This window comes from Vombatus ursinus, unplaced genomic scaffold (assembly GCF_900497805.2).
Source record: "Vombatus ursinus unplaced genomic scaffold, bare-nosed wombat genome assembly UNPS02014805.1, whole genome shotgun sequence".
NCBI classification, from domain to species: domain Eukaryota; kingdom Metazoa; phylum Chordata; class Mammalia; order Diprotodontia; family Vombatidae; genus Vombatus; species Vombatus ursinus.
In genome coordinates, this window is record NW_020954583.1 from 16,524,929 (window position 1) to 16,552,084 (window position 27,156).

At 33.9% G+C, this 27,156-nt stretch overlaps 1 protein-coding gene and 1 pseudogene across 2 annotated transcripts in view; one reads left to right on the top strand and one right to left on the bottom strand.

Moving 5' to 3' along the window:
• Nucleotides 1-26,305, bottom strand: part of ROBO2 (roundabout guidance receptor 2) — a 633,674-nt gene extending 607,369 nt beyond the window's left edge. For both annotated transcript variants that reach the window (XM_027874186.1, XM_027874188.1), the window contains exon 1: nucleotides 26,066-26,305. In XM_027874186.1, coding sequence (XP_027729987.1) covers nucleotides 26,066-26,207 — 142 coding nt within the window. In that variant the 5' untranslated portion in view covers nucleotides 26,208-26,305. The remainder of the gene's footprint in view (nucleotides 1-26,065) is intronic.
• Nucleotides 7,039-7,159, top strand: LOC114051785 (annotated as a pseudogene).
• Nucleotides 26,306-27,156: the final 851 nt, after the last annotated feature.

Here is a 27,156-nt window from a genome sequence, read left to right on the forward strand (position 1 = left end):
AAAAAAATGTTGTATAGGCATAAGCCAGTTCAGATTTAAAATATTTGATGAATACCCACAAAATAAATGATCATATGGAGACAGTTAAAATTTTATTGGAGAAACTAAATGGTATAATCCAAGAGCAACAGATTTTGAATACAGAACTCATATTAACAACTAGTGAGGAAAACCAATTCACCTCTGAGCCTCATTTTCTGTATCTAAACCTCCCCCACATGCTTGTTAGAAAATTATTTGTTGACTTTCAGTCTGACAAATTTAATAAATGTTTATGAAATGCTTGATGGGTGCTAAGCACTGTGGGGGGCAATATGGGAAATACCAAATTTACAAAATGGTGATGGACACAAAAACTCAATGCCTATATTGCACGGCACCTTCATTCGAGAAGGAAAGAACAAAGATTAGGGGATGTTAAAGTACTTTATTCATAGCGACAGTCATATTATGGTAATTATGCTTTGGTCATCTTGCAAAAGCCCTTCATTTTAGGTAAGCTGAACTTCAGTTCTGAAATTCCATACCTGCAAAGTAGAAATTTTGCTAAGTCTCACTAAGCTGGAAAAGCTTCAAATGTAGGTCCCATGATGGACCACCTCATGGTGATAGGCTGTTTGTTTTGTTTCCACAGAAAATCATGAAGGACTACAATGAAGACATGAAGGGGACAATGATATGTGAGTAAAGGGAACAACTATGTTAAAGAAATAAGGATCCTTCAAGTATTATAATATGCATATATGTATGCATATACATTTACTATATATAGTGTTTATGTTTGTGTGTCTACATTTGCATATATGTGTATATGTTATATGTATGCATGTGTATGTGTGTATACATACCCACATGTGTATATATATATATATGAATGTGTATGTACATATATACACAAACACACACACACACACACACACTGAGGGTTTAAGTGGTCACAGAAGCCTTAGATGATAGACTAAACTTGAACTTACTAATTCCAATGCCAATTATATTTCCACTACACCATGTTACACTATGCCTTGTGTATAAAGCAGTTTTAAGATATATGTGTATATATGTTTGTACACACACATACATATTTTAGATATATTATATATGTGTATATATTTTATACATACACATACATATACATATGCATATACATATACATATACACATGCATTACATATGCATATACATATACATATACATGTACATATACATATACATGTACATATACATATACACATACATATTCTGGATTATCTGAGATCTTGATTATCTGACTATGTGGGTGTGTGTATGTATGGGAATGTATGTGTGTGTGTGTGTGTGTGTGTGTGTGTGTGTGTGTATTCTGGATTATCTAAGATTCTGAATCCCTGATTACATGTATCTCCAGTTTACGCACACATACACACTCACATACACACACACAATGTGTGTCCATAAACTGTGTGTCTGTGTATGTGTCCATAAACTGGAGATACACATAATCAGGAAATCAGGATCTTAGATAATCCAGAATATTTGCTGCATTCTATTTTAAATTTTGAGATAATAATAATATGTCAAGCAATTACAAATTGCATCTGTCTCTCACCTCTACATCAGGAGTTTTTAATTTGGGGCATATGAACTTCTATGTATGATTATTTTAATGTATTTCAATATAAGTTGTCTCTCATGTTGATTTTATATGCATTAAACATTATTCTAAGAAGGGGTGCATAGGCTTCACCACACTGCCAAAGAAGTACAAGAAATCAATAATATTAAGAATCCCCACTCTTATATCCATGACACTCCAAGATGGCACAATGAAAAATAATGCTTAGTTTTATAACCCTGTGTCACTGTAGGATCTTCAATTATCAAGAAGATCCAGTTATATAAAAAATTCAAATACATATTAAGAACATTAATTTGCATGATTTATTATACTTTTCAAATATAGATGTGAATATTCATTTCAGAGAGCTTTTCCAAAAGTGAGGCTAAAAAACATCAACTACAAGAACAAAAGGTTTTCTGGTTAAACCTCACTTGATAAGAAAATTAAATCAAGTACTATACACTATACCCTATTCCCTTGCTAAGTACCATGTAAACAATTAAGATTTTAAACACATGCATGTACATACTCAGAATTGTGTATTCATCAAAATTACTCCATGGACAGCTCAAAATAAGAAAACTTCCATTTATAACCGAATAGGAACAACAGTATTAGAAATTTCCTTTTATTTTTCAATAGAGTTGTTTAAAACTAACCTATGTAAAATACTTATATTTCTAATACTGTTGTTTTGACTGTTTGAACTGCATTCATACCTCAATCTGACAACAGGTCAACTCGGAAAAAGAGACAGAGACAGAGAGTCAGAGAATCTATGGACACAACACAAAATTAAAGTCAAAGCAAGGGAAGGGCTTATTAAATAATCCAGAAAAGTTGAGACCATCCTAACAGTCAATCTGGACTTTTTTTCTTCAAGGGATTGATTTCTACCTTTTTAATGTCAGAATAAAAAACTGTGTAAGAGTAATACTAAATTCACAATTTAAATGTACAACATCTTACACTGTATCACAGAGACAGGTACTTGCCATTTACACCTTCATGACAAACATAAGATGCTGACTAATGTAATGGTTAGAAAGCTGGTCTTCCTATCTGGAAACCTGGGATCAAATCTTTTGAGTTGATACTTATTATTTGTGTGACTGGGCAGCTACGTGGCACAGTGAATGCTGGGTCTGGAGTCTAGAAGACCTGAGTTCAAATCAGACTTCAGACACTTACTAGCTGTGTGACCCTGGGCAAGTGACCTAGCTCTGCCTGCCTCAGTTTCCTCATCTGTAAAATGAGCAGGAAAAGGAAATGGCAAACCACTCCAATATCTTTGCCAAGAAAACTCCAAATAGGGTCCAAAGAGTCAGACAAGACTGAAAAACAACTGAACAAAAACAACAACAAATTTATATGACCATGGTCAAGTCAGTTAAACTTTCAGCACACTCCTCAATTTCCAAGTCAATATGTCCAAGTCATACGCTGATAACTGTGGGTATTAAGACTCTGTACTGGATTCTCTTTTCTTCTCCCTCTATACTATTCTACTTCATGACTTATCAGCTCCAATGGATTCAATTACCATTTCTATACTGATGAATGGATTCAATTACCATTTCTATACTGATGAGTCATATCTTCTTATACAGTCTTTCCCTCTTTTCTCACCCCCAGGCTTACATTTCCAACTGGATGTCCCATCTCAAATTTAACATATCCAAAACTGAACCCATCATTCCCCCCTCTTCCCCCCCATCTTCCTCCCAACCTCCCCTACTAGTGTTGATGGCATCAACATCCTCCTAGTCACCCCACTGAGCAATCTAAGGGTCATCTTTGACTCTTCACATTCGCTCTCACTCCTTCTCACCAGCCCCCCGTACCCAACCTTTTGCCAATTTCTGTTGTTTTTACCTTAATAACACCTCTCACATATTTCCCTTTCTTCTTCTGATGCTACCACCATCCTGGTATAGGCTTTCATAACTTCATGGACAGATGATCTCAATAGACTTCTGGTTGCTGTCCCTGCCTCAAGTCTCTCTTCACTTCAACCCATCCTCCACTCAGATGTCAAACTGATCATCCTAAGACACAAATCTGATCATGTCACGCCACCCCACTCCTACTTTAATAAACTCCAGTGGCTACCAGGATCACCTTCAGGATCAAATATAAAATCCTCTGGCATTCAAATCCCTTCATAACTTTGCCCCTCCTATGTCTACAATATTCCAACATCTTACTTAGACCCACATACTCTGCAATCCAATGACATAGAACTCCTTGCTGCTCCTCACACAAGACATTTGGTCTCCCGATGCCATATATTTTAACTGGCTAGCACCCCATGACTGTAATTCTTTCCTTCCTCATCTTCTTCTTGAAAGCCTTTCCCAGTCCCCCATCATGTCCTTCTTTCTGTTTAGTATCTTCAATTTATCCTGTATATGGCTTATTATACATAGTTGTTTGCAGTTGTTTCCCCCTTTTGAATGTGAATTTCTTGAGAGCAGGGACTGTCTTTCCTTTCTTTTCACCTCCAGAACTTAGTACAGTGCCTGGCACATAGTAGGTACTTAACAAAAGCTTGTTGACTACCCTGGGCAACTCTCCAAGTTAACAATTTCCAGGAAAAGCGAAGATCAGTATTGAAAGGAGTAGTTTCCTCATTGGGAATTCACTCTACCAATGAAATCATAAGTTTGCTTCCCCTAACCCACTCCCAAAATATAAACACTAATTCAAAACAAATATTATTAGCAATTTTGTTAAAACATAATTATAATATAAAAGTATCAGATTGAAGCAGAATAAGATTTAGCCTAAATTTCTTTGGAACATATGCAACCATTTTGTAATTGGCCAGATTCTCCAGGTACTTAAATTTTCTTGTCACTATGGTTTTACTTAGAATATAATTCCCTTCATCCTTTGAAGCATTCCAATACAATCTTATAATTAATGTTTCTTTTTAAAAAATTCAAGTTGCAATCTAACCTTAGAACAATAGAGCAACTCAGCATACTAGAGTTATGTTTTGAATAAAGAAGGATAGTAATTTTTTTTTTGCATATTAGACAGAAGTTGGCTAGGAAGCTTCTATTCTATAGCAGAATTTGGTGAACAATGGAAACTGCAGAAAAATACTGAGATTAACTTTTTAAAAGTTTTGATGAAGATTACAATGATTCCAATCAGTAGAATAATTTGTCTATTACATATGTATATTTTAAATATATATTAAATATATAAATTTTAATTCTAGTACAATTTTATTTCTATAAACAAAGGCATCAAAAACATAGTTCTTAATATAGACATATATATATTTACAGGTCTTGTTACTGTTAATGATTTCTTCTATTCTATCATGTTGTTTAAAATGCTTAAAAAATGCAACTTAATACATCTGAATAGTCTCTTTAAAACATTATTTAGATTCCGCTCCAACCTTAACACAATAAACTTAAAATTGCTTTCAGGTTTATAAGCACTGATTCAGAACACTTCCAATTTCTATGACATCTGTCCTATTAATTCTGAACAAGATGTTTCCAGTATCCAGAACTGTGATCACACAGGTAGCTAAGCATGTGATTGTTCAAACAAATATGTTATGAATCCTCAAATGATGGACTACACTAAGGCCAGATGTCAGAGGAGCTGAAACTGATAATCCGTCAGTAATTTTCTGTCTGTCACAATTGCTCTGACCCATTGAACTAAATAAATATGTTTAATCACTGACTGGCCAACTTATCAAATACTGCCCTGGGCCAAGGGGAAGGTCTTGTCAAGCAGAGGACAGATACTGCCAAAACCACAAGGATGAAAGTAACTATATATTTACCTTATCTCTAAATCTTACTTTGGATAAGTGACTTAAATTGAAATCCCACTAGAAAGAAAATTCTAGTTTAGGAAAGAATATACTCCACTTTTGATCACATATCTGTTCTTTTTCTACTTTTTAGCAAATGAGTTTTCTTTCCTTTTCTACCTGACTTAATATTTATCAATAAGTCATAGTGAATGCTATATCTTACTGTTACCATAAATACATGGTGGTGTTGAACCAACAAGCTGCTGTCCATGTACCTGCAACAATTTGGGAGCTATGAACTTGGATGGGAAGAAAAATCTTTATTTTCAGTCAAATTTGAATCCTATTAATTTTATTACATGCATTTTAAAAACATTAATATAAGAAGGCATTCATAGACTTCACTAGACTGTTCAAAGACAAAAAAAAGTTAAGAACCTCTGTGTTGCATCTCTAAGAGGAATATACCATATCTCATGGGAGGGACAGATAACCTTTCACTTTATAAACAAACTAAAAAATTCCAGATCAACCAGCATGAAGAACAACATGACAAGGTTATGCTATGTAAACATTAATCATATTTAATGAGATAAAAGCTTTGCTAATGGGTAATATCAACTAAGTGACAAATCAGTCATCCCTGGATTGACTCTGTCACTAGCTGCACAATAATAAAGGCCAGTCCCTATAACTGTTCAAGGGCTGTGCAGGCTCAGAAGATTAGATGTAGTGTTGACTACAAACACAGGAGCTTTCTCGAGCAGAGTTCATGGTGGTTAGACAAAGGATCTTCTTAGCAATGTTACTGATGTCTTACTTTGCCACTTCACTGTGCTGGCAGCCGTGGCAGAAAGCACTTGAACTTGTTTATTCACACATGTTTAATCCTGTTTCTACACAGTGACTCACAGCCAGTGAGGTTAAGAAGATGGATGTGAAAAGCCAGGGCGATGAGAGGGTTGGGGTCATGGTGTCACAGGATCTCATTAACTACATCACTCAAGACACCAGTCACTCTAGAGGTCACCCAAACTGAGGACTCTAATATAGGTGATAGAGGAATAGCTGGATAGTAAATTTATATTTTTCTTACTATAGTGCAGATAAAGAAAATGATTCATTCATGTCTGCTTTCTAGTTCCAAGTTTATCTATCTAGGGACAGAAACAATTCCTCCAGAAAAGCAAGAAAACATGAACTACTTCTTTCTGTCTTTTCCATGCTTTCCTACCAAACAACAACAGCCCACTGCCAAATATTTTTAAAGAGTTAGTTCAAAAATTATAATAAATTCTATAAGTCAAAGGCTTGAAGAAATCTTTTAGCAATGTTTTTATAATCATGAACAGAAAACTAATGGGGAAAATCTGAAGCTATGGGATCACAGGATCATTTATATAAATCTAAAACAGAACTTAGAAACTATCCAGTCCAACCACCTCATTAATAGATTAAGACATCGAAGCTCAGAGAAGTTAAGTGATTGGCCCAAGGTCACAAAGAAAGTAAACATGTTACTTATTGATTTTTATGGGGAGGACAGGGATAACAAAAAGATTTCTGCAGTAATCATTTCAATCCAACAAGAATTTATTGAGCACCTACTATCTACTATGGACATGGCATTGTGTTAGATACTAGAGATAATCAAGTGTTAAGGATAAGGTTGGAAATCTCTCTTGATAAGGGTGGAAAACGTTCCAGTGACCATTACAGTACATACATAATTAAAGCATTGCGACCTACGCTGTGGGTTTTAACCTTATTTTTATTCATGTATATGTGGTATCCCTTCTATAGAATGTGAATACCTTGAGAGCTAGGGCTATTTTGTTTTCATCTTTGTATACAAAGAAGTTAGTATAGTATAGTTCATTCCTCCTACATATGTCACTTTAGAGATGTCTGCTGAATTAAATTAGATTGAATACCAAACAAAATTTAAAAAAAGAAACAGTCCCTAACCTCACAGAACTCAGCTGTTACTGGAAGGACGTAGCATTTTCATAGGTAAAGCAAGCGAAAATAATTTGATGAACAAAGTAGATAAAGAAAGTCTTCCCATAGGAAGTAGCACATAATTGAGTCTTTAAAGAAGTTAAGTATTCTAAGAGGCAAGACTGAAGAGCAACTACATTCCAGGAATGGCAGACAGCCAATGCAAAGGCAAAAATCAGAAATGATAAATTCAGGGAACAAGTAAGCTAATTTGTCTGGAATACAATTTATTTGAAAGAGAAACATGAAATAAGTCTGGAAAGGTAGAACAGAGTACAACTGTGAAGGGTCTTGAATGCCAAACTATGGAGATTATTTGTTATCCCAGAGATAATGAAGCAATGCAGATTCTTGGGCAGGGGAGTAATATGAAATGTTCTTCTTTTTTGAAGATTATTTGGAAAATTGTTGGTGGAAAAGATTTGGGAGAGGAGATTCAAAGCAGGGGAAACAATTAATAAAAATTTTAATACATCAAGTGAAAGATGAAGAGAATCTGAACCAGAGTACAACCTGTGATTTGAGCAAAGGGTGGAAATGTGTAAGATGTGGATATAGAACTAACAAAACTTGGCAATCAATTTCAAACGGAAAAGGTAAAAGGGGAGGGAATAGAAAAGTTGAGGTTAATTCCAAAGTTTCAATTCTAGGTGATAGTAGCTAATGATGCCCTCAATAGAAACAGAGAAGTTTGGAGGTGAGAGAGAAAGATAATGACTTCTGTTTTGGACATGTGGCATTTGAGAAACCAATGGTACATCCAAGTAGAGATGAAGAGCAGGCATTTGGTGATGTGCAATGAGAGATGACCCACAGGTAGTTAGTGATGAAATTCATGAAAGTGATTAAAGTTATACACATATAGATTTGTGAATATAAAGAACTGGCATACAGATGCCAATGGGATGAATAGCTACAGTTAGAGAAGAGAGATATATAAAGCTCCAACAAAGAACTAAGATGAGAGTTAAGAAAAGGCAATTAGTTTCAGAAATTTAGGTATCATTGGTAAAATGGTAAAGGAGAGTTTCAGGCAAGTGGTTGGGGTGATTGGGGAGATGAGGAAGTAGAGGAAAGAAGAATAAATTTTAAAATTTGTAGTCATGCAGTTTATTAGAAAAATGCATTTGTCTAATCATTTTTCCAGAGAAAGTCTCAATAACTTAGCAACTAAATAATTACATAAAAACTCTTCCAGCATGCAGAATTATGAATACTCTAAAACATGTTTGAACAATTCTGGGGTTTTTTTATATTTCTATTTTCGAATTATTTGATGTGCAAGTTGTCATTCATACTCTGTAAAATAAAATTATAAAATACCAAATGTTCTTTTAAGCACTGGGAATCTATGTTTGTGGGGAAAAAAACTCTATGATGATTTCTATGATGGATTTAGTGAAACATTAACCAAATCCATCAGAAACTACCAAGGTATTTACAGTTCTTCCCACTACTGAAATTTTTTTAAGCTCAGCCCACTACACATTGAGGGCAGCTGGGTGGCACAGTGGATAAGAAGGCTGAGCCTAGAGTCAGGAAGACTCATCTTCACAAGTTTTAATGTGGCCTCAGATACTTACTAGCTGGGGAAAGTTGCTTAAAAATGTGTGCATCAGTTTCATCATCTGTTAAATGATGTGTAGAAGGAAATGGCAAACCATTCCAGTATTTTTGCCAAGAAAAGCCCAAATAGGGTCATGAAAAGTCAGATACAACTGAAATGAGTGAAAAAAAAAAAAACCACCACCACCACTATACATTAAGGGAGCTAGATAGATAGCATAATGGATAGAGTGCTAGGCCTGGAGTAAAAAAGATTCATCATCCCCAAGTTCAAATCTGGCCTCAGACACTTACTAGCTGTGTGGCAATGGGCAAGTAACTTAACCCTGTTTGCCACAGTTTCCTCAAATCACTCCAGTATCTTGGACAAGAAAACTTCAAATGGCAACATAAAGATGGCATCAGATACAAACAAAAACAACTGAACAACAGCTACCACTACTTCTTTTTAAAAAACTAAACTACATTTAGAGACATCTCTCTTGCTATAATGAAAACATAATGGAAGGCCTTTTACATTGGCTTGATACACAAGCTCCAAGTAACAAAAAAAAAGTGGAAAAAAAACACGTGTACATAACAGTTTTCAAGATATGGTTAACACATTATTTTTAATTTATGGGATAAAACAAGCATCCAACTAATGAGGACAACTTTTTACAACCTTGGGCTAGTCATTTTATCTATTTAGTTTTTAGCAACTTTTTAGTAAAGAAAGTTGATCAAACTATATCATCTATAAGGTCCTTATTAAATCCATTTCTTCCATGAACCCATCTGTGACTATAGTCAGGAATTATTTTTCCTTCCTCAAAATTTATGTAGTAATTCAATTAAGTGAAAAAAACATTTTTGCCTATATATAGGGTTAGGAGAGAGAAGATATAAAGTTTAGATTAAAATTACTTCCATATATAATGAATCTCTGAAAATAAAGATGTAATTTAGTTCTCCTCTGCCATGTCCAATTTTAAAGATTTAATATGCATTTGTATTATTTGGTTCTTTTTTACTTTCTCCACTCATATAAGTCCTGCCTCCTCACCACACTGAGAGGCACTGTGACATAATAATAGTGGAGCAGATCTGAGTAAAAGACCTACATCCTGGATATATACTTGCTCTGTAACCACGGGCAAGTCACTTAACCTCTGAGAGCCCCTGATTAATCTCTAAAACTATAAGTTACTGATAAAATAGAGTCAAGATGGCTGAGCAAAAGCAAACATTTTTGCCTCACCTACCAATATATCTGTTCCACAACAACCTAGAAAATGCATCAGACCAAATTCTGATCAGAAAAGCCAAGAAATAGCCCAAGGCAGCTTAGGAAGACAGACAGAAAGGTCTGTGGATACCTGAGTGGGGCCTAGTCAAGAGCACAGTGCATTGGCAGTGGTGGTAGCAACAAGGGAGTCAGGAACATTCCAAAGCCCAGGAACAGAAAGGGAACTGAGATAAAGCACCAGCGTAGGAAACTAAGAGGCAGAAAGAGATCCCAGCAGATCCCTGAACTTGTTCTAGGATTTGGGTGCTATCTGGAAGCTCTGTCATCTATTACCCAGTTCCAGGTCACAGATCCAGGATGAAAGGAGTCCAAAGACCAAGAATGGGGCCCTAGCCAAGCAGTAAGCACAAAAAAATTCCAAAAACATAAATGTGGCTCTGTGCACAGAAGCAAGTGACACAGGTCTAACCTTTAAGCTTACAGTTGAAAAACCAGGAGATTAAGACCAAAGGGGAGTCAGCAGATCAGTCATCTGTAGAACCTCCTAGCCCTAGCAGGCTAATAGTGACTGAGTCCAACAACAGTCTATGGAAACTCTACACTGGCCAGTAGAACCAAACCTGTGTCAGGAATTCACAAAACTCAAACCAGGAGGCCAGTGAATAGACCTCTCCCAGGATGACACCACTTTAAAAGCACATAAAACTTGCAGGCCATCAGATTGAGCTGTGAAAGTAACAGAAGCCCAGGCCAGACCTCACCTTAGAAGTGAGCAGAACTTAAAATTTTAACATAAAATCCAAAGTCAAGAAGTAGACTGGAAAAATGAGCAGAAAAGGAAAAAGAACCCAATCATAAAGAACTACATAGTGACAAGGAAGTTTCAAGATACAAGAACAGAATAAAATTATTTGAAAACATTTATAAGCAAAGCCTCAAAGAAAAATGCAGACTAGACATAAACCCAACAAGAAATCTTAGAAGAGTTAAAACAAAAGATAAAGAGATTTTTTAAAACAAAAAAAAGAATTTAAAAAAATAAATAACATCAGTAAAGGAAAAATGGGAAAAGAAATGAGAGCTATCTAAGAAAGTTGTGAAAAGAGAATTAAGACCTTGGTGAAAGATACAAAACCTTACTGAAGAAAAGAACTGCTCAAAAAATCCTGGAGAAAAGAGGAGGAAATGTTAAATATCAGACAGGAAAAATAAGCAATGTAAATCAAGGAAAAATAATTCCAAAAATTTTTGTTCTACCTGAAATCCATAAACAAACAAAAGCCTGGAAATCATATTTCAAAAAAATTATAAAGGAAAACTAAGCAGATATCTTAGAAGTGGATGGCAAAGTAGAAATTGAAAGAATCTACCAAACTGATGAAATAACAAATTAATTTTAAAAAAAACATAGTGGACCTCTGTCATCATTAGCAGCACAACTGTGAAGATTTGGTAGAAGTAATCAAATAATCTTGTTTCCTTCAAGTAAAAGAAAGTTTACTTAAGCAAAATTCAAACTTCTTTGCTGCTTGAGCTTAATATGATACATAATGTTATATAATATCATGATTTATACTGGTAAAATAACCATCAGAAAAGAAGGAAATATGAGAATAAATATGGAAATGGGAGTAAGTGAGCTATTGCTGGACGTTAAACCTGTAGTATGCTTTAACCTAAATAAATGTTGACTGGATGATGTCCTACCTGTAGAAGGATATGAAGACTATTTTAAACAGAGGTAGCACAGAACAAAGATATTATCTCATTTAATACTTACAATAATACTGGGAGGTAGGTGATATTATTGTCTTCATTTTACATTTGATTACGCTGTAGCAAAAAGAAGTTAAGAGACTTTCAGAAGGTCACACAAAGCTAGTAAGCATCTGAGATCACATTTGAATACAAGTCTTACTAATTTCAGGCCCAGCACTCCATTCATTATACCACATAGGTGACTCTAAAGAAACTGAAGCAAAGATTATAAGTAATTTGTTCAAAGTGATTCAACTAGTTAAGTGCAAGAGCTGGCATGAGAACCCAAGAATCTTGATTTCCATTCCAGTTATCTTTGTTCTGTGGTACCTCTGTTTAAAATAGTTTGCATACCCTTCTACATATAGGATTTGCAAAGTCATATAATAATTCAATTATTTATTTCCAGATTAGGAAAATTCCACCTGTATGTATGTATGTATATTTCAATCAATATTAACTTCCAAAGGCACACTGAGAAAAAGTTAGAGCAATCAAGTAATAAGCAATTAACTTTCACAATTTCTATCATAGTAAAGAGATTTCATTACATATAATATACATATAGACATTCCCACATATATACACATGTAATATGTGTTAGTTATGGAGCATGGTTAGTTCATATACACACATATGTGTGTATATGAACTAACCATGCTCCATGTGTATATATGTGTGTATATGAACTAACCATGCTCCATAACTCAGTACTTCATATACAGTACTTGTAAGAATCATGTTTTTTTTTCAAGAGAGTTACTAAACAGTTATTCTCATGGTATCAGCACTTTTTTGTAACTATGCCCAAATTTTATTTTTAATGGGCATGAAGCTTTCTAAAAATGTTTTCCTCATTCTGTACCTAGTTCTGTTTTAACACATGTAATATACTATTTTTAAACAGACCTTTAATAAATAGAAAAAGATTTATTATTTAAAATATGTAAATAAATCAAAGGTTAGCAGTTATTACCTTTATTTTAATCCTGCCCTTAATTATTATTTTTATGTTTAAAAAAAAGTAGAAGTAAAATCTTTATCTTTCAGAGCAGATGTACAAAGTTCTTTTTTGTTCCCAACTTATAGAAATTTAAATTAAGTCCCAAAACTGTAACTGCCTCCATCACTGATATTCACATCACATTTTGTCCATATTAACCATCCACTGGGCCCAAAAGAATGGAGGAGTGGCAAGCACTATGACTAAAGATATCTTAGTTTTGATCCTGGCTCTGCCACTAACTAACTTTGTAAACTTGGGCAAGTGAGATTTTCACCTTTCCAGAAGACAGTTTTTTTCACCTATAAAAAGAGTAGGTTTTATGAGGTTATTACTAATATCTTTTCTATCTTTTTGATCCTATTATAATTGTACCATTTGGTTTTCATATACTAACCAACCTTGTATTTCTGACAAATATTTATTAGTGTCCATGAAATTCACATTGAATCTGACTGGAATGCATGGAATACTTTCTTGTGAAGGAGTTAAGGCCCTTAATACAGTAAATGAACAATGGTAATATTTCCCAGAAAGCAACTATAGAAAACTCTTAAATATGATTAATTAGACTACTACTTTTTTTTCTTTTTACAAAGAAAGATAATGGTGCATTTGCATGTCATCTTATAAAAGGAGAGATTCTAGAACATAATGGTCTATTACTAGTGGGCACTTCATTTGTAAAGCTTTCCCTTTTAATGTGACAGGAAAAAGCATAATGCATATCACACTCTAATATCTCTGTTACTGACATATACTTTTGAAGAATGGAATAAGACATTGTATCCATTTGACCTAAAGAAAAGAGTAAGTACTTAAGAAGGATTTTTCAGATTGACTTGTTAAAGGTAGTCTGATTGAACAGATAAGGCTGCTTTATGTGGAAATCCTATATGAATATTAAACACAACCATTTTTCCTTGAAGAAAATGCAAAGCAGATCTAGAAAGAAAACATTCATCTAATGTAGCTTCTCTTTCAGAATTCATTGCAGTCAAGATATGTTTCAGTAAAGTGCATATGAGAAATAGAGTTGGTACACAAAATGCAATCAGTTTAATTATTTGTTAACTCATGGGTTTAGAAATTTTATATATTAGAAATTTTCAGCTAGAATTTATCAGAGCACTCTTCATAGCCCACACAAATAGTGATTTTAAAATAACAGAATTAGAGAAGTTTAGGAGACCTATCTACCTCATCACTGAGGAAACTGAAACCTAAAGTGGAAAGCAACTTACCACAGGTCATAGAGCTTAGAAAAGCTACAAGGCAAAAACTCAAGTCTAGAGTTTTTAATCATGAATCCAAACCTTTTCATAATATACTATGCTTTTTCTTCAATTCTTTTTTTAGCAAGTTGTTTATGAATAGGGAAGTAATATTACTCCTTAACTGCCTAAAAAAGAAATGCAAAACAACTACATTTTTATTATCATTCTGTCCTATTGTGCAAACTGATTCTTGCTTTGGAAAGAAAATGTGTCATCACAAGTACTGTTGAATACACTCTTCTCCCATTTACTACTCAATGTACATGCAATAAGTTGGTTAATCAACAAGGAGCTTATATCCTAATGGGGGAGACAAGAAGTACATAAATGGTTATAAAATGAATGAACATAAATAATTACAAGGTAGTTAAATAGAAGTGAGTTTGGGAGGGATGGTACCAGAAGAAACAGCACTGACTCTGAAGTCAAAAGACCTGGGTTAAATGTCATCTTTGATGCTTTCAGTCTGTGTGACAATGGATAAGGGACTTAACCCTAGTCCTCCATTTACAATCTGTAAAATGAGAGGACTGGACAAGACCTGGAATTCTTGACCTTTTATGTCATGTACCATGTTAGCAATTTGGTGAAGCCTATGGAATTCTCAGAATAATGTTTTTAAGTTCATAAAATAAAATACATAAGATTACCAAGTGAAGCAATTATATTGAAAAGCAGTTATCAAAAGGGCAGCTAGGTGGCGCAGTAGATAGAGTGCTGGGCCTGGAGTCAGGAAGGCTCATCTATCCAAGTTCAAACCTTGCCTCACTGTGCCAAGTCACTTAACCCTGTTTGCCTCATTTTCCTAATCTCTAAAATGACCTAGAGAAGGAAATGGCAAATCACTCCATTATCTTTGTCAAGAAAACCCTGTATGGGGTCCCAGAGTCAGAGACAACTGAAACAACTGAACAACAGCACAATTATCAAAACATTTTTATAAAAACAAATTCCTATACCCCAGGTTAAGAACTCTTGATATAATATCTAACATACTTCAATCTCTTCTTTATATCATCTATATCTATAGATATTGCTTTTGCTGTATCTTCTGTATGTTATTTCTATGTCCATTTATCTATTAATAGACCAACTCTATGGACTGTCCATCCAACTGTATATACAGGTTAGACAACAGTCTTCATCAACATAGTTTTTTCTAGTGTATATAGTTCGGTGAACTTTTAACTAATAAATACTGAGGAAGCTTTACAGTGCTCTAAAGATTAATCTAATCAGCACACACACAATTATCTGCTAGGGCATCAAGTTATGGACTGATACTAAGATATTAATAGGAAGATGAGAAATTCAAAGTCCTCCAAAATCTTACTCTGGCCAAGGCTAGGCTGAGACCTAGTTGTTCTCCCCCCACTGTCAAGGGGTTCGTTCTCAGAGGTTTACTGGAATGTTCTCTTCTGGCTAAAAGAGCCAATAGTTGCAATTTGTTATTCCAGCTACCAGAGAACCATGACAAAATCCCTTAGCCAACTGGAACAAATTTCCTATCTGGTATCATTTAAATTTATTTGGTGACTTTCAAAGACTTTTCATACTTAACTGTAAAGTCTTGGAATTAAGTGAATGATTGAAAGATTTCTCTAAAATACTATTATCAATAGATTGTGAGCTCCTCGAGGGGAAAGATGGTCATTTTCCTTTCTTTGTATCTCCAGTGCTTAACACAGTGCCTGAAACAAAGTAGGCACTTTAAAAATGGTGATTTTTTGATTGACTGCCCTAAGAGCAAATATTTTCTATATAAGGAGAGAACAGGGATCACTGCATGGAAGATGTGTGTATAAAAGAGGGGAAAAGGAGAGGGCAAGATAAAGTTTTTAAATATTAAAAAAAACTATTAGAGATTTCCTTTAAATATGAGCTAATGAGTTTCCCATCACAAAGTAAATATTCAATAAAGATCAGAGATTTTGTAGATCAGTGGTGTCAAATACACATGTGGTACACAGAACTCCCGGGTGAAGCAAAACTAGATTAAAATGTAATTGGGAAATATTTAACAAAATAAAAATTCAATAAAATATAAATAACATTATATTTGAAAACTCAGTCAATATGTGGCCCACAGGGATCCTTACGTACAGATTAGTAATTCCTATTTCTATTTGAGTTTAACACCACCATCGTAAATGGTGAAATGAGAATGAAATGAGAAGATGACTGCTACAGTCACTTCCAAGTTGTTTTTTTTTTAATAACTCAACTATTCCAGGTAATAATTCAAATGATCATTTGGATTCCATTTTCAATTCAGTAATTCAACAAACACCATACTATGTATAGTACCCTATATTATATCTCAATTTAAGTTTAAAACAAAAACAATATCTCAATTAACATTTAAAAAACCATCAAACACCATATTTTAAAATATAATAATCCTCTTTGAGAAAGCAAATCCTTTCTCTCTTATATTCAAGTCAGGCAAAAAGCACCAAGTCCCTTCAAAGATTCTATTCATGATAGCTCTTGAACTCCTCCTTTCCATTTTCTTGCAACTGTTAACTACTCTAGTCTTGGCCCTTATCAACTTGTATCTGGACAAAAAACAGAAAATGGATTTCTTCTTACTGTCTTCAGGATCTCTTCCCCATCTAATCCATCTTACACCCCAATGGACAGCTATATTTTCTAAAACAATTCTTTTGTCATATTCCTCTTCCAATCCTTTCTTTACTCAAAAACCTTTAGTGACTCCCTCATTATCTAATAAGTATAATCTAAACTCCTTAGGCAAGCATTTGGATAACTTTCCAGAATTGGGCAAAAATGTCATTTTAAAAGTAGTTAATTTGAAAAGACAGCCTACTAGGTTTATATTGACTTAAAAGAGAAATAAGTACAGCAAAGTAAAATCACTGGAGCTTTTCAGAGCTTTTCATAAAATGGAAAGATGGAAATCTAGATTATAGAAAATAATTTCATTTCAAGTAACTGAAATTGTAGGACTGCCTTCCTGCTAAAATGTATGGCCTAGAGGAAGGGACATTTCAAAAAAATACTACTATGTGAAGATTTTAAGGTAATTCATAAGAAGTTCAGAACTGGGGAGATCACTCAGTACCCTGTGAACTATCAGAGGATCATATAAAAATACCAGTTATACCAGACACCTAGGAACAGATTTATATGCTAGCTTCTGAGGAGGAGCATGTCAGGAGAGTCGAGGCCTAAATGAGAAAGGGGAGCTGATAGGAAGGATACTGAAGGAAGTTCTTAAGTCAAACAAAGGAAACTCCCCCATGTGAAGGGAGGCAGCAAGAACCCCATGGTAGCAAGAAATCACTAATCTTTGGATGAGGCAAATGTCCTTACTATGTTCATAGTACTTTGCACTGAGTACATTGTACTTTGTGCACTGAGTATAAAAAAAAAGGCAAAAAAAAAATTCCCTGCCCTCAAGGAGGTTATGGTTGAATGGAATTGAACTGAGAAAATCTACAGACAAGACAAGGATTAAACATATCATTGCAGAGGGACATACTAAGTTAGGGTTCCAAAGTTTTTGATTCAACAAGGTAACAGAATCAATACAAAGTTGAATGATAATGTTGTAAAAGAGGTTACTCACTCAGCTAGATGGAATTCATTGTTGAGTTGTACGTAGTGTTACATTCTACTATACTATACTATATCTACTATGATATGTAGTGTTATGCATGTATTGTTAGGCTATTTAATGATAATCATTAGTTTTGCTAAACTTGTATTGGTTTTTTGAAGCAGTCTGTCAAGTGGTGCTTTGCACTATGATATATGTATTATATATAATATTAATGTGTATTTAATGAACTTCCAAATGATCTTCCGAGACCAAAAAAAAATTTAACACCAGCTTCAATACCCTGCCCCACAGAGACTGGATGCTATGTCTTTATATACTGTATCTTTAAGTAGTAATAGAATCATGAATAGTTACAGTTTCATTGTTCATTCTGTTGAATTTAGTGAGGAAATGAAGCATTTAATTCTCATTCTAGAGGGACTGTTAACTGTTATGGCTGAAGAAAGGACAGAGAACTTAATTCCTGAGAGAATAAGGGATTAACACCTATCTTGTGAAGAAACAAGAAGAAATTATTTGGAAGATACTTTAATTGATATCTTGAGAGAACTGAATAGTGGGACTCTTGTTTTCAGAATTTAGAAGTGAACAGTTAAAGTTAAAAGTTGATTTTTCTTTAGTCTGTCTCATAAGTGATCTACTGTAAATAAAAATTGTGTCTTTTAATTATTTATCACTCTGTCAATAAATTGTATAGCCAGTAGCCTTGTTATTCCTTTAAGCTTAGGAAATTAGAGGGTCTGTTATAAAGAAAACAATGAGCAAAAGCTTATGGGGGAAAAAGTTTCTACAATTCATGAAATAAAAGATATTTAATAAACTAGGGTAGCAGCTGAAGAATTAATTGTTTAATGAAGAAGATGTTATGATGTTAGCAATTAATGTGAAAAAAAAATCAAACATATCCTCTTGGTTACCTTAGATCTAGGATAAAACGAATAAGGAAAATAAATTAGTGACAGATAGTGTGATCACCCCACATAGAAAGGGGTGTGTGAAGTGGAGGATGTCAGTCCCTAATCTTAGCAGCATAACATTGAAGGAAAGCAGAATGTTATGGTTGAAAGATCAGTGCCTAGAAGTCAAAAGATCTGTCTTCAAAACTGTTTTCTGATGTTTCCTGTGACCTTGGAAAAGACACTTCACCTTCCTGGCCCTCAATTTCCTCATTTATAAAATGAAGGAGTTGACTTACATATGCTCTGAGGTCCCTTCCAGCTCTAAATCTATGATCATATAATTATCATTATATATATTATCTTATAATTTTTTCATATGAAAATTATGAATTATTTTAAGTAAATATCTGTATTTTATGTTTTATCATGTGCTTAAGACTTACATATGTTTTGTTATAAAATTATGATAAATTATTATGTCATCTGAATAAAATATGAGCTGAGAAAATTATTTACATAGACTGTTCCATGAAAAGTGCAGGGCCAACTTTTTTTTTTAATAAAAGTGATGTCATATGTTTGGAAATTACCATTACAAAGCATCTAAATTTTAAAAAAATAAATGTGGGTCAGGCAGAGTGAAAACAGCATAGTCATAAACAATTATTTATTAAGCCAGAAATTATTTCCCCCCTCTGTATGTTTATCATTTTTTATACAGACCTGTGATTTCATCTGATTCAGATCAGAAACTCTGCTGTAATACAGAAAGCTACAATCTTAGAAAGTTTGATAAGGCAAGAGGAGTTAATTGATCTGCCCCAAAATCATATCCCTGTTTATGCATGTTTTGAACCTGGATACAGGTCTTCTTGATTCTGAACCCTGGCCACTATCCACAATGACAGGCTCCACCTATTCTCCATTAATACATTAAAAATCCTTCAGGAAAAAAAAAAAAAACTTTAAAAGCACTGTGCACTTCCTTTAGAAGCAGGAGAAAGGAGGAATAAGCTCTAAAATTCTACAGTGGTAAAAGGACACACATCAGAAAAAAAAATAATAAGGCACAGTGGGAAGGAGGTGCTTTGGGTATAGTGTTCGTTCATTATTACTGATAATTACTAGGCCAACATATGCATTTAAAATGTACAGAAAAAGCAAACTGATTGCTAACTTAGAGTATGGATGAAATATTTTACCCTTAGCTCAATTTGAATAGCACCTGTGACCTCCCCTACTGAATTCAGTCTTCCACTATAACCTCTTTTACTGGTAAAGATAAAACATCAATTTAGTTTGGGATTTAAAGTAAACAGGATCATTATGTTTGTGGAGTGTTCCAAAGCTTTGCTGTTCCAGCAATCTGTGACCTATAAATAATGCAAGACCCTTTCTTTGTATAAGTGACTTTAGTTCAACCATGAGCCCTGAAATATGGAGGTGAAAAAAAATCACCCTGCAGTCATGGAATTCAATCTATTCTTAGTACTCCAATTGAATTATGAATCAGAAGCTGTTCCCTCTTTTGTAGAAGCACCAAAAATCTACTTTTAACATTTATGCTTTTTATTTTTATATCAAAGCCATGGCAAATCCCAGCTAATCTGAAAAGCCCTTGTGTTTTGCTTTAGAAGTAAGAAAAGTAGGGAAAAAAAGATCCATTTCTGCATGCCCCCTTGACCTCTGAACCACAACCTTCTTGCCGCTAACGCGTTCAACACCTCATTTAATCTCTCCTCAGTGCACTGGCACAGTGCTGAGAAAAGGAAAAGGGAAAAAAATAATCTGGGGACTTCATCAATTTTTCATGAATTTTCATTTAGGCCATAGCCCCCTCTTAGAGTGGTCGATAGATCAAGCCGCTGTCACATATTTAACACCTGGGGCTATGGCTGCTATCTCTAGGGGCTGCCACTGATTCAGCCTAGATCAGAGTCAGCCTCAGTCTGTGTGAGGATCCCCTATATGCTTTCTGTTCCTTACATGTGACACCCTGGTGCTAGAAATTGAAATCCTATCCATATTAGTGACTGCAACTCTTTCTTTTGATATTCCCATTGGAAAAGCATCCAGTGAGTTCAGCAATGTCAGATACTGTTTATCAAAAAATGGTGTTTCTATTTGCTAAATGTTTAAAAATTATTTTGGCCTTGAGGATGATAGAGAAAAGTTAGATGCTGAAATAAAATTTTGGCTAATGAATCAGGCTCAACAGGAAGCAAGTGATTCTAATTTCAACTTACAGATTTGGTCTTGAGTACTTTTTCTCCACTGAATATGCAGTATTCATAAATCTAAATTGTTTATTAAAGGGAAGGGTGAGGAGTATTATTTGCCCTGGCAAAACACTGACCTAGAGAAGTGAACTTTTACCTAGAAAACTGTCCTTATCATAGTGGAAATAAACATTTTGAAACACTCTAAAACCAAAATGAAGCAACTGGTAGAATGAAAGACCCTGTGAATAATCTTCTGTCATCTATCTCCTCAATGTGGTTATCCATTAACATAAGGCATAATAATAGAACCTACCTCACAAAGTCATTGGAAAGATTAAATGAGATAATTAAGTGTAAAATGTATTGCAAATACAAAACCACATATTAACATTATCTATGGCTTACTGTATCTTTATTTATTTTATTAAATATTTCCCAATTACATGTTAATCTGATTCAGGCAGCACTCAGACTACAGGGTCACATGTTATGACATCTGTGTGTTATACCACTTTTCTAGTATAATTAATTCCTGACTTAAAATGTCCTGTTGGCTGCTCATGCTAACCACATGACCCTAAACTTCGGTCCTTCAAAGGTTGTAATATTCTATGATTTGTTCCTACATAACATTGCTATTTCACCATCAGATAACCAATGTATATAAGAATGTGACCCAAAAATAAAATAAAATGAGAGAGACAGAGAGAGTGTGTGTGTGTGTGTGTGTCCAAGAGTCCTTCTCTCCAAGTAGATTACATTCTACTGAGGAAATATTGTACAGCATGTTCACAGATAAGTAATTACAAAGCATATACAAAATAAATATGCATTTTTTGGGGGGGAGGGAAGGTAGTCATTAACAACTGAGGAAATAAGTGATTTCCTCAGTTGTTGGTAAGAAACTTAAAGGAGGTAGTCTTTAAGTTCAGCTAATAGATGAAGTGAGGAAAGAGAGTATTCCAGGCATTTGGGAGATAGTCCATACGAAGGCTGAAACCAAGTTGTGAAGGGCTTTAAACGTCAACTGAAGAAGTTCCTATTTCATCCTTAAGGCAATCAGAGGCTGCTGAAGCTTCTTGGGCAAGGAAGCAGAATAGTATGACAATTTATATTGTGCACTTCAAAAATATTGATTTTGGCACAATGAGTTAGAGAAAGGAGAGATTTAAGATCGAACAGTCAAGACACTATTGCAATAGACAAGGGAAGTGGCAATGAGGGCATGTACTGGGGTGATTATGGTACAAAGAGAAAGAAGGGGATGGATGTGAGATATGTTGAGGACTTGTCAATTAATTAAGAGTGAAAAGTCAAGAATGATTTAGAGGTTGTGAGTACAAATGACTTTCTGAATGCTAGTACCCCTGACCAAAACAAGGAAGTTAGGAGAAGGGGTAGGTTTAAGAGAAAAGATAATGACTTTGTCTGGGACATGTTGAATTTGAAATGACTATCATACATCCAGTTAGAGATTTCTTGGAGGTAGTTGGAGATTTAACAAGGACAAATGAGAGCCAGATAATTATCTTAGGCCCTGATCCTCTTGACATAGGGCTATCCTAAATTGTCCTCCATCTTTATCACTTTCCATATTACTAAGTAGACGTCAATGGATGTATGATCTCATTGATGTGGGTAACATCTCCACCAGTATAAGCCATAAGCCACCCCTGCTTTCTTATCCTTTTCTATTCTTGTCTAAATTCTCTAAAAAATATCATAGAGGATCTACCCAACTACAGGAAACCCAAAAGGAAATGACAAATCTAAATGAGCTCCTGATTACTACCAACGATGACTTGCTTGTAAGAAACTGGTTAAATGATATCTTAAAGGAGATGGATGATTAGAAAAGGAGGTGGGCTCATCAGATAGTAAGACCAAGGGATAGATAGATAATAATTAGTACAAGTAATTCAATTATGTGCACAAACTGTTTGAAGACCTAGAGGAAGGCATCCAATGCCTTGGGTAGTTCTCTAAAATAAAAGGACAAGAATTTATATTCCTTAGAATATATATTCAAAAATCTATTAAAAATATCATTTTCCAAGGAATGTATACTCTTAAGAACATGAGCTTTTCAAGATGATTTCAGAAAAATCTGGAATGACTTACACGAACTGATACAAAGTGAAGTCATCAGAATCAGGAGAACGTTGTACACAATAACAGCAGTATTGTATGATGAAGAACCGTGAATGACTTAGCTATTCAGAGCAACACAATGATATAAAACATTCCCAAAGAACAAAGGATGAAGCATACTATCTACCTCCAGAGAAAGAGGTAATATTGTTTGAATATAGACTGAAGTATGCTATTTTCACTTTTTTTTACTTCATTCTTTTTCTTTTATTTCAGGCTTCTTACACAAAATGACTAATATGGAAATGTTCTATATGATTGTACACATATAACCTATATCTGATTACTTCTGTCTCAGGGAGGGGGGAAGGAAGAGAGGAAGGGATAAAATTAGGAACTCAAAACTTTTTTAAAAATGTTAAAAATTGTTTTAACATGTAATTGGGGGAAAATAAAATATATTAAATTTTAAAAATATTTAAGTTTTTGTTATTATTTTGAAGGTAGTTTGATATTGTTAAAAAGAGCACTGAAATAGAAGGGCCAAAAAATAGGGGTTTAGAATAGATGCCAAGATAAAAGATAAACAATGTTCTGAATAGTGCAAACATATTCCTGTGCAATTAAAATACAAGTCCTGATTGGAACTAATTTTACTTTGAACAAGATCCTTATATGGCAATTAGTATAATTAAAAATTATAGATGGAGAGATTGAGACAGAGACTTAAGCTATTAGGTCAGGTAGCAAATTAGTAGCAAAATCAATCAATAAGCATTTATTGAATGCAGAATTAGGACTAAAACCTAATTTAGATTTTAGTGGATCATCATGGATCTACTCATGGATTACCATATTTATGCCCAAATAATGTATACAAAATAAAACATGATAAGAATATAACACAGCAATAAAACATATAAAAGAGATGCAAAAGAAATAATTGTTTGAATTCTGAAAAGCAGGGAAAGCTATTATCCCAACTGGAGGATCAAGGAAATCTTTATGTGAGTTATGTAGCTAAGCTGGACTTTACATGATACAGGAGATTTAAACATGTAGAACATTCCAGCTGTGGAAACTAAGGTGAACAGAGGTAGCAAAGTATTAGGATTTATATGAAATAAGTAATGAGTGAGTGGGAGATAGAGTCAGAAATATTAGGGTGAGAGTTTGTGGAAGATCTTCTGTGGCAAGTTTAATTGATAAATAATGAGGATAGACTGAAGGGTTTTAAGCAGATAAATAACTAGTTTCTACCTATAATTTTTAATTATACTAACTGCCCTATAAGGATTTTGTTCAAAGTATAATTAATTCCAATCAGAACTTGTATTTTAATTGCAGAAAAATGGATGATAAAGGTATTTTTAATTTAAATAATTCTCAAATATTATTCAGTCTCCAAAGAAATTAATACCAGCTGTTAAATTTAACAAACATAAAACAATAAAACAATTTCATGTCAGGTGCTTGATTATCAAAAATGTGTTTTTAGTTCTGTAACAAAAAAAAGGGAAAGGACTAAGCCTATGATTTCACTGGTATAGGGAGGTCAATAAAGAGAAAAATTCTTCTACCAATGCAAGTGGTACAAGTCATGTGATACTTCCCTGAAATACTTAATATTATGTCACATCATCTAATATTTCCTTAAAGTATTAAAGAAATTCTAGTATTATTATTGCAATAATATAACATATTTAATCAAAGATCTAGTATTAGCATCAATGTAATGTAAATTTAAATCAGAAGACAGTGTACAATACTACAAAATCTCTCTAGTGGGTAACAGAATAATAAATGTGTTTCAATGTAATAAAATTATGCTTTTATTGTTAAGAAAATGAGAAAAACTGCAAAAGTGGAATATAATGATTCTATGAGACAAGTTAAACAAATTTGCTTATTTTGAAAAAAACCACACTGTAAAGGGGTTTGTCTTGGTGCATGTTGGATAGTGTCTATTGTATCAAAAATAATATTTTTTAAACTTAAATAATTAAAAACCGAATATTAAAAGAAAAGTTAGGATAATAACACAAATCATCAAAATATTTCCATTGATTCTAAAAAGTTCACTGCTGCCAAAACTATCTTCTTAATATTAATATTCTCCTATAACACAGTAACACTGTAAATCACAGAACATCATAAACTCACAAGAATAAAAATTACAGGTGGAACATGAGCAATGAAAAGGTATATTCATAGTGGATATATGTAGGATATTACCAACATCACTTGCATATAAGAAATAATGTATGAAAGACATCATTAAGGACTTTTATTATCAGAAAATTATTTAGGCAGGTCATATACTAAAGTAAGGGATAACAGTTAGACAGCCTATTCATTATATAGATATCCCTCAAATATTAAAAGAACCAGAGGTAACCCTCAGTGTCATTACATAAATTATTTATGGAGTATTTTTAAAAAGAAATAGATGAAAAACACAAAGAATGAGAATGCAGGTAGAGGCTGCAATCTACCTGAGATGGAGTATACTCCAAGTTGAAAGACTTATCTAAACTATATATTCAAGTCTAATTTGAGACTCTTGTGCAAGAACAGTTTTAGTTTTTGGTAATGCTCAAGGGTTCATTTTTATTTCCAATTTAATTGAAATGGAGATTCTATTCCAGAGAGTAAAGTCTGTATTAAGATCTTTATTTAGATTAGTACTAGAGAAAAAAAATACCAGCTCACCAATTCAATATGTATAGTTAACAGAACAGTATTTTGAACAATGTAAAAAGCTTTGCATTTTCACACATCCAACTTAATATCCTCAACCATATTTTTCCATAACAATAAATTATATTTTGAATGTTACTGTTATTACCACGACTTACTCATTGTTTTAACATGGGTAAATATTTCTATAGCACTAGTGATTTTTCATTGTACTGAAAAGATTTCTGTGAAAAAGGCAAGGGCAATTAAAAATTTAAGTCAAACAATGTATTGATTTTTTTAAATGGCTGAATAAAAGTTTACTGAAGAAATAAATCCATATGAGTTTCAAAACTTTTGCTCTTACTTACATGCCACTTCCAGAGATGCATTGCGACTCATTGCCTCACCAAGATAGTTCCTTGCCACACACACATAGTTTCCTTCATCAGGCTTGCTTCTACGTCCATGCACGATACGCAAGAAAAATAAAGATCCACTAGGCAGCAGCATGCGGTGGGATCGGGGATCATCTTTGTCAGTTTCCACCCTCTCACCATCTTTATACCACTCTATAGTAGGAGTTGGCCTGCCTTCAGCTTTGCAGTTCAAAGTTGTTGGCTCTCCTTTAGACACAATAACATCTGAAGGATGTTCAACAATCCTGGGAGGAAAATCTTCCTGGCGAAGACGTGATCCTAAAAACACAAAATAGAAAGTAAAATTTTTACATTTTTACATTTTTAATTTTGTCTTTATCTTGTTTCTCTTCTTCTACAACTACAATGTACTGAATCTAAACCATTCATTCATTTATTCATTCTTTCAACAAAACACACTGAATTTGGATATAAAATTTGTCTTATCATAGCAAATTAAATACATGAAAAGACATCTCAAACAACTGATCTAATCCAACTTTATTCATTTGGCTTCTTCAATGAATTACCTATTGTTCTTGAGCTGCTCCTCAACATATAAATGTTCCAGACATACATCTTTGTTTCACATCCTTGATATTCCTCACTGGGAACTGCCCCAAAGGACTTCCAGGTAGGGTAACCTGTCTGCACAGCAGGCATAATGTCCAATCCTATCTATTTTCATAGTAAAGGCCTGATTACCTACTACTGCCCACTTGAATATTACAAGATCCACAGGGACTGTCTTCTTAAACACATTTTTCCCTACTTTACTAATTCACAATTCATACCAAGCCACATTAATCTTCTTCGGGTAGAAAAAGAGTCATGTTATTCATCTCCTTAAAATCCTTCAGTGTATCCTCATTATTTACCAAATAAACTTGCCACAGAAGATCCCCTACAAATTCTCACCCTAACATTTCTAACTCCTACTCTATCTCTTCTTTTCCCACTCACTCCTCTTCACTCATTTTACATAAATCCTAATATTTTGCTACCTCTGTTCACCCTAGTTTCCACAGCTGTAATGCTCTACG